The sequence below is a fragment of the Phascolarctos cinereus genome, unplaced genomic scaffold, assembly GCF_003287225.1.
Source record: "Phascolarctos cinereus isolate Bilbo 61053 unplaced genomic scaffold, phaCin_HiC Scaffold_7;HRSCAF=346, whole genome shotgun sequence".
Lineage (NCBI taxonomy): Eukaryota > Metazoa > Chordata > Mammalia > Diprotodontia > Phascolarctidae > Phascolarctos > Phascolarctos cinereus.
In genome coordinates this window covers 82,297,669-82,313,896 of record NW_027556180.1, presented here as the reverse complement: position 1 = coordinate 82,313,896, position 16,228 = coordinate 82,297,669, and the positions used below count along the sequence as shown (strand labels likewise).

Below are 16,228 nucleotides of genomic sequence, written 5' to 3'. Positions count from 1 at the left end.
ATACTCTCTGCCTCCAGTGCAAGAACTGATGTTGACCGAATATAGACTGAGGCATGCTATTTTTCACTTCCTTTCTTTCATTTTTTTTCTTTTATTTGTCTTCTTGTACAAAATGACTAATTTGGAAATGTTTTACATAATTGCATGTGTAAAACCTATATTTGATTGCTTACCAAGGGGGAAGGAAGGGAGGGATGGAATTTGGAACTCAAAACTTTAAATAAAAATGTTAAATTTTTTAAAAAAGAATGAAACAATCGCTTCTTAGCAACTGAGTCCAATATTTATTTAAAATCATATTATAATTGGGGGCAGTTAGGTGGCACCGCAGTGGATAGAGCACTGGCCCTGAAGTCAGGAGGACCTGAGTTCAAATTTGGCCTCAGACCAAACACATGACACTTACTAGCTGTATGACCCTGGACAAGTCATTTAACCCCAATTGCCTAAAAAAAAATCACATTATAATTAATACTGTAGCATATGGTAATTTATAGTCTTAGGATATCATGAACAAATTAAAGTTGTTAGATGTATTAGTTGAAATTTTCTTGCTTTTTATATAGACTTGCTAGCTTATTTTTAAAGTGATTATAAAACATTTTATAAAACATGCTAACAAAATATTGTAAAAATGCACAGGGATGAGAATGAGAATATCACTTTAATTACTTTACTTTGGAAATCAGTTACCTCTCCTAACTGCCAGACTACTATAGAGTCCCAACATCCCACACAAATAGCCCAATGAAAGCAAGACAGGCAAATTTGACTCACCAGTGCTAAATTTTTTAAAAAAGAATCTCCTTTAGGAAAATAACACTAGCTTGAAAAAATGTAATGTCTAAGGGTGGGGATTGGGATGGGGGGAGGGAGCTGTTACAGCCAAAACATTACATTGTTTGCTTTCCTGTGTATATATATATTTAAAATCCAATGTTGATGTGCTATGTTCCACCTATTTTTGCAATAATAGTACTTACCACCCACAGATCTCCAGTTTTTTTTTTCCCCAGCCAAGCTGTTACACAGGGGAAAAAAAAAACATTTTTAGAATTACAATTTGTAGAAATAATAGTGCCAGAAAATTCATTTTTATGTTGGAGTGCTGGGAATGAACATTATCCGCGCGGGAGGAGTTTTTGTGCCTAGAAATGATGAAGGGTCACCCAAGAAGTGTGCTTTCATTTAATATTTTAAGTATCAGAGTGATCTCTGCACCCTGCAATCAGGCTACCTATATGCTGGCTGCCAAGGATTACTAGTGTTACTCTTTACCCAGTTCTGTTCTTCCTGAGCAGTACCATTTCTCTAGCTCTATGTTTCTTTCTACCTTCTCCTCTTTAAAAATGTACCAGTTCTAGTCCCTGTTCCACAGACCTCTGCTTCTTACTTAGGAAAAGCAGTGTGGTGTACTGGGAAAAGCACTGGACTTGGATTGAGGAGAAACATTTAGTAATAAGCCTCTGGCATTTACTTTGTGATTCTGAATGAGTCAGTATCCTCATCTGTGAAATGGAGATAATAAACATATAGTATTTATCTCTTAGGCTTGTTAACAGGGTCAAATGAATGTCACATGTAAAAATTTTCAATTATCATTACTGGCTATCATTATAGGAAAGATACTTATAAAGGAATTCATGCTAAAGAATTAATGGTTTGAAAATAGTTTGATGTGTTAACCCTCAGAGGGTATAAAGAAAACCTCCCTCCAGTGGATTCCAAATTAATTGTATTATAACCCTTAGCTTCCTTGTAGGGGAAAATTGTCAATCATAAAAGAGCTTTAGAGATGCTAAATTATAGCCTAGACATGCCAGGATATGTGAACTGAGTGGAGTGAAGCAGAGATGAAATAGAAAGGAAGCTGTTTAGTGCAAGTGGGATTAAAAAGCAGTCACAGTCATTGAATTTGGCTTAAGGAGGGAATAACATACACAGTCAACTGGGTATAGAAAGGTATCTTACCCTACAGGAAAATAGGGGGGAAGGGGATAAGAGGAGGGGAGGGATGGGGAGGGCAGATTGGGGGAGAGGGTAATCTGAAGCAAACACTTCTGAGGAGGGACAGGGTCAAAAGAGAGAATAGAATAAATGGGGGGGGGCCAAGATAGGATGAAGGGAAATATAGTTTTCCACAACATGACTACTATGGAAGGGTTTTACATGACTATACAAGTATAACCTGTATCAAGTTGCTTGCCTTCACAATGGGGGTGACTGGGGAGGGAGGGAGGGGGAGAATTTGGAACCCAAAGTTTTAAAAATAAATGTTAAAAATTGTTTTCACATGGAACTAGAAAATAAGATACAATCAATGGGGTACAGAAATCTATCCTGCCCTACAGAAAAATAGAAGAGGAAGGGGATAGGAGAAGGGGGGGGGAGATAGAAGGAGGGCAGATTAAGGGAAAGAGTATTCAGATGCAGGCTGTCTTGGGGTGGGGGGGAGGGACAAGATGGGGAGAAAGTTTGGAACTCAAAATATTGTGGAAGTGAATGTTGAAAACAAAAAAAAATAAATTAATGAATCAAAAAAAAAGCAGTCACAGAAGAGACCTCAGAACAGGTTCAGAGAAGGGGGAGAAGTAACTTGACCCAGTCTACAGAGTCAATTAAATAACAGAAGTAGGAACTCTAGCCCGTGTCTCTTGTGTCTTAGGATGATTTGTTCTAAACTGGAGGAGCTGTAGAGAAAGGCAGAAAGAAGGACACTAGCTGACCAAAAGCAAGGAAATAGCCAGGTGGCTGAGCAGCCTGGAGGAGAAGCAAACTTACTTGTTAAGCAGAGTCAAACTATAGTCAATAAGAGTTATCACTCTAGTGTGTCCTACTCAACAGTAACTCACTAAGTTTGTGAAGCAGACAAGCTGAGATGGAAGTGATGGATAGAGAAAAGCAAAGACTGTGGACCCAAGGAAAAACTGCCTTGATCTAAAGGGCTCACCCTCAGAGAGCTTTGCTATTTGATGTTCTCAGGGCCAATTTATAAATATAAATATTTTATTAGATCATCCTAACCCAAAGGAATAGATGTAAGAGGGAAATTTGAAATAGCAGAAGTGCCTAGTAGGGCACAGATTTTTGGAGAATGGGGACTTCTAAGCACCACTTAAGTTACCTATTCATAAAACATAGCATGTGATTCCTCCATGATGACCCTGCTACAAATACAACCACTTCCAACGGGGAGTGAAATGGGAGGTAGGGGATAAAGTTGGGGTGAAGAGCAAGACAGTTGAGAGAACAGAAATACCCCCACTACTGTCTTCATAACAAAAGACAGAGTGCTTCTGGCCAGCCTTGACTGACTGGCTTGACTGACCAGAAGCAGGGATTTTCAACAAATAACAGTCGTGGGAGTGACAATTGCCATCAGATTGTCTCTTATTCCAGCATCCAGAGAAGGCAGCAATTAGGCAGAGAAATAAAGTAGGAGGCTACAGGAGTAGAAGGAGGAGGGGGAGGGGGAAAGGAAGGGGGATTCAGAGCCAGTGGACTAGAGAGAAGCTCCGTTCCTAACTGTAGCAGACTGGTTCAGTGGATCCCAGTGGAGCTTAGTAATGATGGAATGAAAAAGTACAATAGCATTTCCTTCTGCCTTACTACTGAATTAAAATAATGTATCACATTATTTAGGGAGCTTCCCGCCCCCCCCAATAGAGGAAACTATTTTAAAAGTCTATAGGAATTACAGAATTCAGTCATAAGGGGATTCAACAGACAATGTTCAACCTAAACCTTCCCAAAAAAAATTCCTCTACCACACATCTGACAAGTGATTATTCAGACTTTGCATGAAGATCTCTAATGATAGGGAACCCCACCACATCCTGAAGAAGGAGCCCCTTCCATTTTGGAGAGCTCTGGTAATACAGAAGAATGAACATTGGGTTCAAAGTCAAGGACCCAGGTTCAAATCCAGATTCTTGTCACTTACTACATCTGTGACTTTGGACAAATCAATTAACTCTTATGAGTTTCAGTTTCCTCATCTAATTAGATGAGATGACCTCAGAGATCCCTTCATGCACTAAATCTGTTACTTGATAACACTAAATTTGCCTCATGTAAACTTCATAAAATCATAGATGCAGGACCTCAATGACCATTTTGTATTCCCCTCACTCTTATAGCTAAGAAAACTGAGGCCCAAGGAACTTAAGTGATTTGTAGGAGGTCATACAGGCAGTTTCTTGTTACTACTTGGTTCTGTCCTCTGTGATCAGACTGAGTTTACTGTCTAATCTCTTGTCCCTATTGTATCCTTAACAATCACATAGTATTCTTGGAGCTCTCACAGTGACTAACACACCCACAGCCCCCCGGATTATTTGCTAGATGAATGAAATAAATATGGATTGGCTTAGATTCTTATAATCTAGCCACTGCTCAAATTCCTAATATCTAGCCATTGCTCTGATTCTCAGAATCTAGCCAATACCTCACAGACTCTCAGGTTCCTCAAAAGTCTACCCAATATGATGGATGTTCTAATAAACCTTGTCTTTGCCTGAAAGAAGGCTTGGGTTGAATTCTTTTGGGCAGGACCCACATGTCACAATCTCAGGGTCCCAGCACCCCTAAACCTTTAGACCTCATCATATGGTTCCCTGCACCCAGAAAAGCTGCCAAGATCTTCATCAGCCTGGAAGACTACAGGCCATTCACCTACAGTTGACAGCAAACAGTGGGTACCAGTCAATGTCTCCCCATAGTTCCCTGGATGCAGCCTGTGCTCAGTTCCATTCAACCTCCTCTTTGGGATCCCCTCGAGGCAGGGACAGCTCTACACCCCTTGCCAGTAGGAAGCAGTTTCAGAAGCTGAGATCTTCACCCCTTATCCCAAAAGAATTTGGGTTCCCTTTGTTTGTGGGGGGAATGATGAGGATGGGATCTGGACCCCAGAAAGGAAAAACCTTGGATTTTTCCATGTGGCCAAATCTCCGGCTTTTGCCTGAAGCTGTAATCCCATCAACTGTCCTATCATTGTGATTATACCAGTCTCCCAATTCTGTTACCCTTAACCTGGCCTGGCCTTCCTTTGTCTTACCTCCCTATCACCCCCACCCCCAGACATTTCCCACCCTTAATCCTGGCTGGGCTCTATTCGCCCTTGGCCACGAGTTCCAGGTCCTAGGAGTTCTGTTCACCCCAGTTTACTGGCCACTCCTAGATCCCACAGTCTTTCTGTATATAAGATCCAACTTGTTTCCATTAAGATGCTTAGATTCTTATAATCTAGCCACTGTTCAGATTCCTAAAATTTAGCCACTGCTCTGATTCTTAGAATCTAGCCAATACCTCACAGACTCTCAGATTCTTCAAGAGTTTGGCTAATGTGGCAGATCTTTAATAAACCTTGTTTTTGGCTGAAAAAAAATAAATATGGAATACCATACCTATGTTATAAATTGGTAGAAATATAAAAGGGCTTCATCTTTCCACCCTCTCCATGTTTCACTTATAGCCCTGCTTTCAGAGACTCAGATTCCCAGAATACACAGCACCAGCTGTTTGGGAGAAAACTCCAGAGGCTTTGTATACGTATAGTGTATGGCCCTGTAATTGGTTAGCAAAGATTTCTAAGGAGAAGAAATAAGATAGAAAAGAGGGAGACATAGAACTCAAACAGAGGGCAGACCTTTTATGCTGAGAAGCAGCCACGTGGGTTACATCTGCCTGTGACTACATCCAAAGGCACCAGTGATTGCAGAGATGCTAGTGGTGGTGTGGACCAGTTATCTAAGACCTTATCCATTTGGGTGTGACAGCTCCTGACTAATACAATCTTCCTCACCCCCATCCCCACCCCCACCCCTTCCTGCCCAATTGCTATACCGAGGCAAAAGTAGGAATTGTCTATTCTATCTGGTAGCAGAGCAGGAGACCCCACTTGCTCCCAACAGTCAGAAACCCTCTGGCTCAAGCATTTCCAAGTCTGTATTCATCAGTTTCCTTTTCCTCCCAGGAAGAATTGTTTCAGTCCTCTCATTAGATAGAAAGAGATATGCTTGTAAAATCAGTTTAACGTGGTTGTTTTTTTTTTAGAAAGGCTTTTAAGGAGGCAGTTAATACTTGTCATCTTTTTACAAGTAGAAAAACTGAGTCATTGACCTCATTTTCCTTAGGTCATGTAAACAAGTCACAGTCAGTGCCATGAATAGAACTGTCATCGTTTTTGAACTTGCTAGTGTTGTGTATACTGCTAGGTCACCCTTATAAAAATATATTAGGGTATTTAGGTTTACATCTGCAAGTGTATGTCTGCATTATCTCTTCTGCGAATCCTGGGGAAATGTATTTTCGATTAGAGGTAATCTTCATTTCAAGTCTGGTTTATGTTTCAGTTTAAATTAGGTCTCTGAGATGAATTGGGGCTTGCATAGGAGTTGGAAAGGTCTCCTGCAGTTTGCTATAACTTCATCTATTCTTTGTTTCTAGAACTGCTATTGCCCGATGCTAACTGGGCTGAGAGTGACATCCCACCACCTCTACCGCCGCATCCCAGTCTGGAATTGGACCTTGAAGATTATAACCACAGGTATGGCTAAAAGAGGGTTTTTTATATGTGGTCCTATTGTTTCTCTAGAGAAAAAATAAGCAACTTTATCTTACCTGCCCTTTTTATAGGTAATTTCATACCAATGCCTGTCTATCACTTTCATCCTGATGAAGGTTTCACATTGTCAGACAATTTGTGTTCAGATACCCTAATTTTAATGACATGATGGTTAAGCATGAGATTGTGAGTGTTCAGCTCGTGCTTTCTAAAATATTCAAGAGCATGGCTACATTTCCATTTATGCTTTAAGTTTTAAAGATGTAGCAGAAGCTAACAGAAAAAAAAAAGCTTTATGCAAGGCTTACTAGAGACAAAAGTTTATTTCTTTGGTTGTAACTCATTTTCTGAGTTGATGAAGACCATAGGGTATTTGAAAGGTAGAGAGCTATTGTAGGAGAGTTAATGGAACCTAAAAATTAAAGAAATGCTATATATAATCCAAAAATATTGAAAAAGGGACCCAATATTATATCCATTCTGTGATAGAAACTAAAAAAAATCAATAATTTTTAGAATCACAAGAGCATAAGAGAGATTTACTAAGCATACACACCATTTGAATTCATAGATTTTTTTCCTTCTGATGAGTTTAAAAAAATCATTAAATTGTCCCATTGCTATTTTCTGTATTTATTATAGCTATTAAAAAACTGCATATTTCATAGTATACGATGTCCCAAGAGAACCCTATAAAGTATCTTCAATTTTCTAATCTCAGCAATGCTATTGTCATTTCTATTATGTTTTCTTTCTTAATGTAAGATTCCAAAAAGACAGCAACCGAAGCAGTATTCTATAAGTGAACCAGATCAGATAGTGGTTTTTCTGCATTTATTTCCTTGTCCTTTGTAGCTTACCCTTTTCAAAATGTATTCATATTCCACAATCATAGTTTCAGGAACTAAATTTGCCATCACTATGAAGCTGTAGTAAACCTTAAGGTATTTTGTAGCCTTGAATAGTCATTCTTAGTGTTGCTGTCTTGCTGTCATCTTAGAGCCAATGTGGCCAAAGTTAAAGCCATTATCATTCCACCTCAAAATTATTTCCCCTCCAGCTTCTTCCTTTCTGTAAAGGATACTACCTTTCTGCCACTCACCCAAGCTAAACAATTTGGAATTGTCTTTTGCTTATTCAACTCTGAGAACTCATCTTTGGTAGTGCCCACCTGAGAAGGTACTTTCCCTAGATGTTGTACCGATAAAATACTCTAGGGGATGTCTCACCCTCTGTCTTCGATAGGAACTACTGGCTACTCTCATAGACAATCTTATCTCAAGCAGCTTCCCCCTCTTAAATTCTAATCTAACTGATGACCTAGCTCCATTTGTGAACCATAGAGATAAATATCTTCATCAAAACCCCTGAGATATAAGCGGAGGAGATAATACTCCATTCCCCAGGACTAAAACCTGTGGTGGAATTGAGCAGTTGCTCAGGGGCTATGCTAAGTCCCTCTGCTGAAACAAAATGTTGCCTGATTAGGGTCATTGTGGCCCAAGGCCATTGCTGCTCCCTTTTGAAAGGAAGAGACATTGCTGAATGTCAATGGAAAGGTATCTTTCCCTGATGACTGTGGTCCTATTTTCTTTGTCAAATACTTTTACCATGATATCTGAGGACTTTATAGTTGATTTTTTTCCTTCAAAATGCTTCTGTGCTCAGATCTATTTCTTTCTCTCAAAGTTAGACCAGGCCCTTAGACCTAGATCAAAGAAAGATTAGTATTGATGATTGCAGTGGATAGAATGATGATAATTGGTGCCTGTATATAGAATCATTCAACTCTTATATTGCATCTCCTTTACTTAGCAATGAGAAAAGTCTTCAGACTGAGAAATATGGGGAAAAATGATCAACAGGGGTTTGAAACCTTGAATAGGTGAGACTCTCATAAATGTAAGAAAGCATCAAGTTGGTCTTAATGAGCTCAAGTCACCACCTACATTACTGCAGAGCCTCCTGTTTGCTCTAGGAGACCGACAAGTCCAGAAGATGGTAGCACGGCAAAGAGGCAAGGAAAAAATAGATTGATCAACAAAGAGTCAGGAAGAGGCAAAAAGTACCAATTTAAATTTCTTCAAAAGCCACTCTCATTGCTAATAGCTAAGAAACTTGCTAATTACAAAGCAAATTACCTAAGCAAGAAGTGCCAGATAACTTGGAAAAGGTGGGAAAGTCTGAGAGAAATATAGAAAAGAGCATTATTTTAAAGAAGCTCATTCCAACCTGTTGACAGAATCCCTGGCACAACAAATTGCCTGTTTGCTTTGCGAGTCTCAGAGAACTGATGATCTTGGTGTCAGCAAGTATGGAAGGCAAAGGGGGTGAATGTTCAGGTGACTTGAAGAGATTTATGCTCATTACAGAGCCATGTTATAGCTAGGTGTATGCAAATGTAGATTGGTCTTCCTTTTAGAGAGAAATGGAGGGTTCTCTCTCTAGTCTCCAGCTCATCTACAAGAATGAAGTGTGTCCTGAAAGAAGAGAAGAAATGTTTTAAACAGAGTGTCAACAGGAAATGTAAAGGTCCCGTTGAAAGCTACTAAAAGGCTCGTTTGCCTTTGGCACTGGGGGATGAGTGGGGCTAAGCACTTTGAGGAAGAAGGTCCTTATAATAAGGATTCCCGGATTCTGCCAGGACAGAAGGCACCTAGAATAGGACCTAAGAAAATGAGAATTCTCTTCTCAAGGGGACCAAGGGGCTCCTCTGTTTTTCTGACATGGACAATAAGGTCTGCTGCCTTCTGAGACTCGGCAAACCTGCTGACCAATTCTCTTGTCTAGGGATTCATGGGAAGATAAATGGTATCACTAAAATGACCTGACCCTAGAAAATGTACCTTGAGGGAAGGGATTTCCTGCAGAAAACAGCATGCATTCTTCACTGTTGCCACCTCTAGCTAGCAAAGAGTTTCCGAATAAAAATGAGGATATAGGAAATAAACAGTTTAACAAGATGGTTTTGGAGAAGGGGATTTGGATTTCTGGAGCAGGACTTCAAACACAGGGATGATGAGTTCCTGAGGTAGTATGGACTATATCTAATGATGGCCAGGAAACACACACGCACACACACACACACACACACACACACACACACACACACACATGCCTGGAGGTGCTTAGAATATGATGAAGAGGACTTTAAATTGAAAATGGAGAGAAAGAGAGAAAACTGCCCACATATGTCAGCTAAGCCAGATGCTAGTGTTGGTAGCAGGTCTAATAAGAGGGAGATTTGCAGTGCAGTAGGGCACTAATAAAACTCATGGCCTGAGTTGTCTATATGCATATGCACATAGTACAAGTGAAAAGCAAAGTGACTGGAGGTCTTAATGCAAGGAATAAATTCAGCCTGTTAGACAACTCTGAGACTTGAGAGGGTGTTACCTAACTGAAATACAGAAGTGGAAGGAATAAAGCAGCATGTAAATCAAGATGATACAACTGTGGAAATTCATGAACAAGAACTACAGTCTCTCTTGGTGAAACAATAGCAATAATAACCAGCAGTTTTGTAGCTTTTTATGGCTTGCAAAGTGCTTTACAAATATTATCTCATTTTATCCTCACAACCTACTCTGAGAGGTAGTTACTATTATTATCCCCATTATACATATGAGGAAACTGAGGCAGACAGAGATTAAATGAACTCCCCAAGGTGACACAGCTAGTCAATAACTGAGGCAGTATTTTAACCCAGGACTTCTTGATACCAGGTCCAGTACTCTATCCACTGCATTGACTATCTCTCTGAGGAGACAAAAGAAGCAATATTATGGTGGGAATCTAAAACAAAAGGAAGAAACAGATGATGAGTTCTACAAGATAGCAAAACTTGCATGGAAATAGAATATGGTTGAATTGAACAATTTGGGCAGCTACCAGAACTCTCTAGCTGCTAAAGGCATAGCAGCTGACAAATGTTTAACTTGCCTTAATTTCATTTCATTCTTTAGAAGATGAAGAGATCAACAAGGAAGACTAGTATTCTGAACCTGATGCTGAGCAATAAGGAAATATCTATTATCAGAGTAGAAATGATGAGAACCATGGAATGGACTTATCACCATTCTTTCTTAGTATCCATGAGAGATCAGGAAGGGCAACACTGGAGTACTGAGTACAGTTTGATGTGAACCATCTATTTTGGAAGAGATTTCAGAGTTTAGAGAAAAGTTAGAAAATATCTAATAGCCTACAATTCTATAGGAGGAAATTGGCTTTATTAAAAAGAAAAGAGTCTAGCCGGATGCTAGTTATGGTAGCAGGTCTAGTAAGAGGGAGTTTTGCTGTGCTGTAGGGCACTAGTAAAACTCATGGCCTGAGGAGTCTATATGCATCTGCACATAGTACAAGTAAAAAGCAAAGTGACTTTAGGTCTTAATGCAAGGAATAAATTCAACCTGTTAGACAACTCTGAGACTTGAGAGGGTGTTACCTAACTGAAATACAGAAGTGGAAGGAATAAAGCAGCATGTAAATCAAGATGATACAACTGTGGAAATTCATGAACAAGAACTACAATCTATTAGTAAGTAAAAGGAGATTGGCTGAAGAGACCAGTGTAGGTGGATAGGGAACTGGTTTTTAAGAGAAATGTACAAGGCAAATGAATATTTCTAAACAGGAGAAGCTGATGCTTCCAGCAGATGCTAAGAGTAACAAGCAGGACTTTGGTAATTGTGTTGGGTCAAGAGGAAAATCAAAGAAGGATTAAGATTGATGATTACAGTGGATGCAGGGATAAAAATTAATGGCTAGAAGTAGGACTATTCGATTCCTATCTCATAGCATGTTTACCTACCAATGAGAATATTCCTCAGACTGGGAAATGTAGGGAGAAAAAATTAAAAGGAGGTCAAAACCTTAAACAAATGAGGTACTGGTAAGAGAGCATCTAGTCAGTCTTAGTTCAAGTACATGAATGCATGATGACCTATATTCTGGAGTGCTAAAAGAGCCCGCTGTTGATGACCTTTGAAAAATTATTTATTCTGACTTTCAAAAAACAAAAGAAGGTGTACTCTTTAAATTATAAGCCTTGTAAGTTTGACTTTTCTTTCTGACAAAATTCCCAAATGCAATATTATAGGAATGGCAAATCTCATGATATCCTTGTGGACCAAAATGGAGATACATGGGATGGATTATAGTGTAGTTAATATTAATAATATAGTAATAGTTTACATTTATATGTACTTTAAAGTTTGCAAATAGCTTACCTTATCACGTTAGTTCTTCCCAACAATTCTACAAGATAGATACCATAGGTATTATTAGCCTCATTTTGTTAGTGAAGAAATTGAATCTCAAATGGATTTTAATCTGCCACCTTACTTATATAACTGATATGTGTCACAATGGGGATTTGAACCTAGGCCTCTCTTGACATCTTATCCATTACTTTGTCCAGTTTGCTACATGGCCTTTCAAGTTAGTGGATCTTGAAGTTCTTGAACAACTATATTCAGAATTTCAATCAATTAATGGATTGAGAACAACTCAAGATCTTTTGCTATAGTCAGAAAAGCATCAAAGAGAACTCAGTTCTAGTCCTGGGTCTGTTACAGTAACTTTGGATGAACCATTTCATTGCTTAGCTTCAGTTTCCTTATTTGTAAAATTTTAAGGGTGAACAAGGTGATCTCAGCATTTCCTTCCAGATCTCAAATTCTTTTTTTTAAAAAAATAATTCTAGGATATTGAGATATGGACAAATGTGTGCTAAGTGGATTTAACATCAATTGAATGACCCAACCCAAAGAATAATGATTATAGATCACTGTCATCTTAGAAAATGGTGTCTATTGGAATGCCATGAGACTATGTTATTGATCTTTCTTCTGGGCTATGCCATCAGCAAAGACCTGGAAGAAAACACAGATGGCATTTTGATAAAGTTTATGGATGACACGAAGCAGAAAGGCATAGCATTGGTTAATAATAACAGAATTGAAATCCCAAAATGTCTCGATGTGGCTAAATCTAATATGATAAAAATGTTCATGGGATTAATGTAAATACTACATTTGAGCAGAAAAATTGAATGACAAGACTTGTGACTATGCAATCATTCATATAAGAACGACCTGGGGATTTTCATGAGCTTTAAGCTTAGGAAAAAGCATGATAGTATATAGAGGATGTTTCTGAGTGAGTCAGGATGATTAGGGTTCAAGTCCTGCCTTTGAGACATACTAACTGTGATTCTGGACAATTAACAAGCTATTAATAATAGCAATAATTATAACCACTATTTATATGTTGCTTAAAGGTTTGCAAAGCCTTTTGTAACTATTATCCCATTTTATCCTCAAAAAAAACTTAGGCGATAGATACTATTATTATATCCATTTTACAGGTGGGGAAACTGAAGCAAAAAAGGTAAAATGACTTGCCCAGTGTCACACAGCTGTAAAGTGTCCCTAATTATCTCTCTAAAACTATAAATTGCAGAACAGTTGCCAGTCTGTATCAGTTGAGGGGGTTTCCTCACTGGCAACTCCCTACATAGATGAAATCATAGATCTGGACCCCCAAAAAGGGAAACCTGGGATGAGTATTAGTATATGAAAACCAAAAAAGCCATTAGCTTTTTTGTGGTCTTAGGCTGGATACTCAGAATAAGTGAAGTGTTAATCCCCTTGTACTCTGCCCTGGTCAGACCATATCTGGCATATCGTTTTCAGTTCTGGGTCCTAGAGTGAGAAAGGACATGAACAAGCTAACGAGTTGAAGTATATCCAGAGGAGGGTGACCAGGATGGCAAGGGGAATCAAACAAGCTCTGTGAGGATGGGTTAGATGGAGTGGGGATGTTTGGACTGAACAAGAAAAGACATAGGAGGATATCGTACCTTTCTTCCCATTCTTAAAAAAAAGGTTAATTTCTTTCTGTTTGCTTATCTCCCTCTCCCCTTCCCTGCACCCCCAATGGCCCCAGAAATCAGAACTAGGAGCAATGAATAAAAGTTGTGGAGGCAGATTTCCACTCAATATAAAGCAAAGCTTCTTAACTCATGAAGCTGTCCTAAAGTGAAAAGGGATATCTCAGACTTGGGCAAGATGATCAATAAAGTTCTTTCTAGATCTAACATTTCTGGGATTCACTGAGGAGTCAGAGCAGAGGTGTCAAATATGCCACCCAAGGGACCACCTGCCTGAAACACCCTCCAGTGTGACGCAAATCAGATGATAATATAATTGGGAAATATTTAACAAAGTAAATTAAAATACAATAAAACATAGATGACATTCCATTTTAAAACCAAGTCAATAAGTAGCTTGTAGGGATCATTATACATAGATAAGTGGCCCCTATTTCTAGTTGAGTTTGAAATGCCTGAGTTGAAGGATTGATCATCTTTCTATGTGTGAGGCAGCTGGGTGGCTCAATGGAGAAAACACTGGACTGGAGTCGGGAAGACCTGATTCAAATCTGGCTTAACATCATTACTAGTTCTGTGACCCTAGGCAAGTAACCAACCTCTGGCTGCCTCAGTTTCCTCGTCTGTAAAAAGGAGATAAGAAAAACACATATCTGTCAAGATGGTTGTAAGGATAAAATGAGATAATATTTGTAAAGCATTTTGTAAAGCTTAAAGTGCTATATAAATGCTAGCAATGGTGATGATGGTGGTGATGATGATAAAAGCCACTTGTGTCCCTTTTGTAACATCTACCTATAAAGGTAAATCCAGCAATCCATGATAACATGGGAAATGAAGACTTCATCAAAATATAGACTAGTCATTGAAGGGGAGATGTTATTTCTCCCCCAAAAAAAAAATCGATTTATGACTTTTAAGTTGGGTAGTGCATACAATTGATTGAAACTGTGATTTGTAGCTAGATAGAAAGTCCATCAAGCTAGTCAACCAGCATTTATCATTTAAACACATTGCATATGGACAATGTGCTGAGCATAGAACTGAATTAGAGAAGCCTGAGCTGGATTGAACGTGGAAAATTATGCAGTGTTTTTGTCGATCCCAAAATCCTCACTTGCCACCAAATTCCATCTGTTTCATTTATTGATGATAACAATAGCAGTCACAACTAGCGTTCATACAGCCATTTAAAGTTTTTAAAGCATCTTATTTATGTTACCTCATTTGATCCTGATGACTGCCCTGAACAATGACTTCTGTTATTGTCCTCATTTTAAAGACGAGGAAACTGAGTCTCAGGTTGACTGAGTTGCCCAGAAGCACACAGCTAGTAAGTGATTGGGGTCAGATTTGAAGACAAGTCTTCCTGATCTTAAATCTGACATCGCATCCATTATGCCCTATTGCCTCTTGCCATGATGTTTATAAGGATGCAGACCATGGAATGACATGATCTGAGGAGCATCAAAATGACAAATAAACCAGAGGCAGCGTTGCCTCACATAGCAAGGGCAATCATGGTCATACGTTTCTAGCATATTACTAACAATGACTTTGCTCTCAAGAAGAGGCAAAGAAAAGACAGACTGTAGGATACGTATGACTCAAAATGGAGGTGTTGTGCAGTGATAATGAAAGATGATAGATGGCTTTAGTGACACATTGATACCTCCAAGATTTGCTGTGTGGTTTATGGGGATACATGAACAAGAAAGAATTGCTCAGGATGAGAAGGGTCTGGCCCTGCTTTGGGGAAGGTACTCCCATGAGCATAAACCGGGGATCCACCAAAAAGATGCCCATTAGAATATCAGCTTTTTAAGGGCAGGAACTTTGTTTTTGCCTTGCTTGTATATCCAGTACTTAGCATACTGCCTGTCACACAGTAAACATGTAATAAATGTTTGATGACTGACTGACCATTCTGCTTGATTCACATGTTTCAGATGACTTTTAAACTCAAATCTTTATTTCTACCTCACTTCTGAAATCTCAAACCCCACAAGGGTTTTGTGAAAATTACCCTTCCAGCCATCAGGGAATCAAAGCTGAAAGTCTGAGTAACTCTAGCCCTTTTATGATTAATTAACAGTTTTACATCAGCTGTTCAGAGCAATTAGTAGAAAAAGCACCTTACAGGTGAAATAGTTTTCATTTTTAAAAAATGAAGATTTGTTCATTCTCCTGGACACCCTTCCTGCCTTATAGGCATTGAACCTCTATTCAGGGGCATTTTCTTGCCATCCCTTATGGCCCATCTTGACTGCCACCTTGACTTCACTTTCTACTTGGCTGACCATTGACTTCACCATTGTCTCCAGAAATATATCTTCCTGCAAGATCAAATGAATTCTAAAACTCACTCTTCCTCAGTCCTTTTTGTCTCTGGGGCTCCATCTTCCCTCTGATTGGAGAGGGTGAAAAGTAGAGATCTGGAGAGCTCATCCCATCCTCTGTGTAAGGAGGGAGTCCGGGATAGATACGTGATCATTTCCCACTTGGCTACAAAGCCTGGTACTCTCACTCCATTCCTTTATCCTTTTTACTTTTGTTGTACATAGTCTTCCACCATTCGATTTTGAGCTCCTTGAGAGCAGGGACTGGTTTTTTGTTTGTTTGTTTGTTGTTGTCATCTTTTTTTTTGTATCTGGCACATTATAAGTGCTTCATAGATATTTATTGACTCATTGACTGACATCCCTGTTCTGTCATATGAACTAGGCTTTCGTTTTTTCATTCAAGGCTTGTTTTTATTTTAAAATAAC

At 39.0% G+C, this 16,228-nt stretch overlaps 1 protein-coding gene across 5 annotated transcripts in view; it reads left to right on the top strand.

Moving 5' to 3' along the window:
- Positions 1–16,228, top strand: part of PARD3B (par-3 family cell polarity regulator beta) — a 1,305,457-nt gene that overhangs the window by 826,018 nt on the left and 463,211 nt on the right. For all 5 annotated transcript variants that reach the window (XM_020972847.2, XM_020972848.2, XM_020972849.2 and 2 more), the window contains one exon: positions 6,448–6,547. In XM_020972847.2, the coding sequence (XP_020828506.1) occupies positions 6,448–6,547 (100 nt within the window). The remainder of the gene's footprint in view (positions 1–6,447; positions 6,548–16,228) is intronic.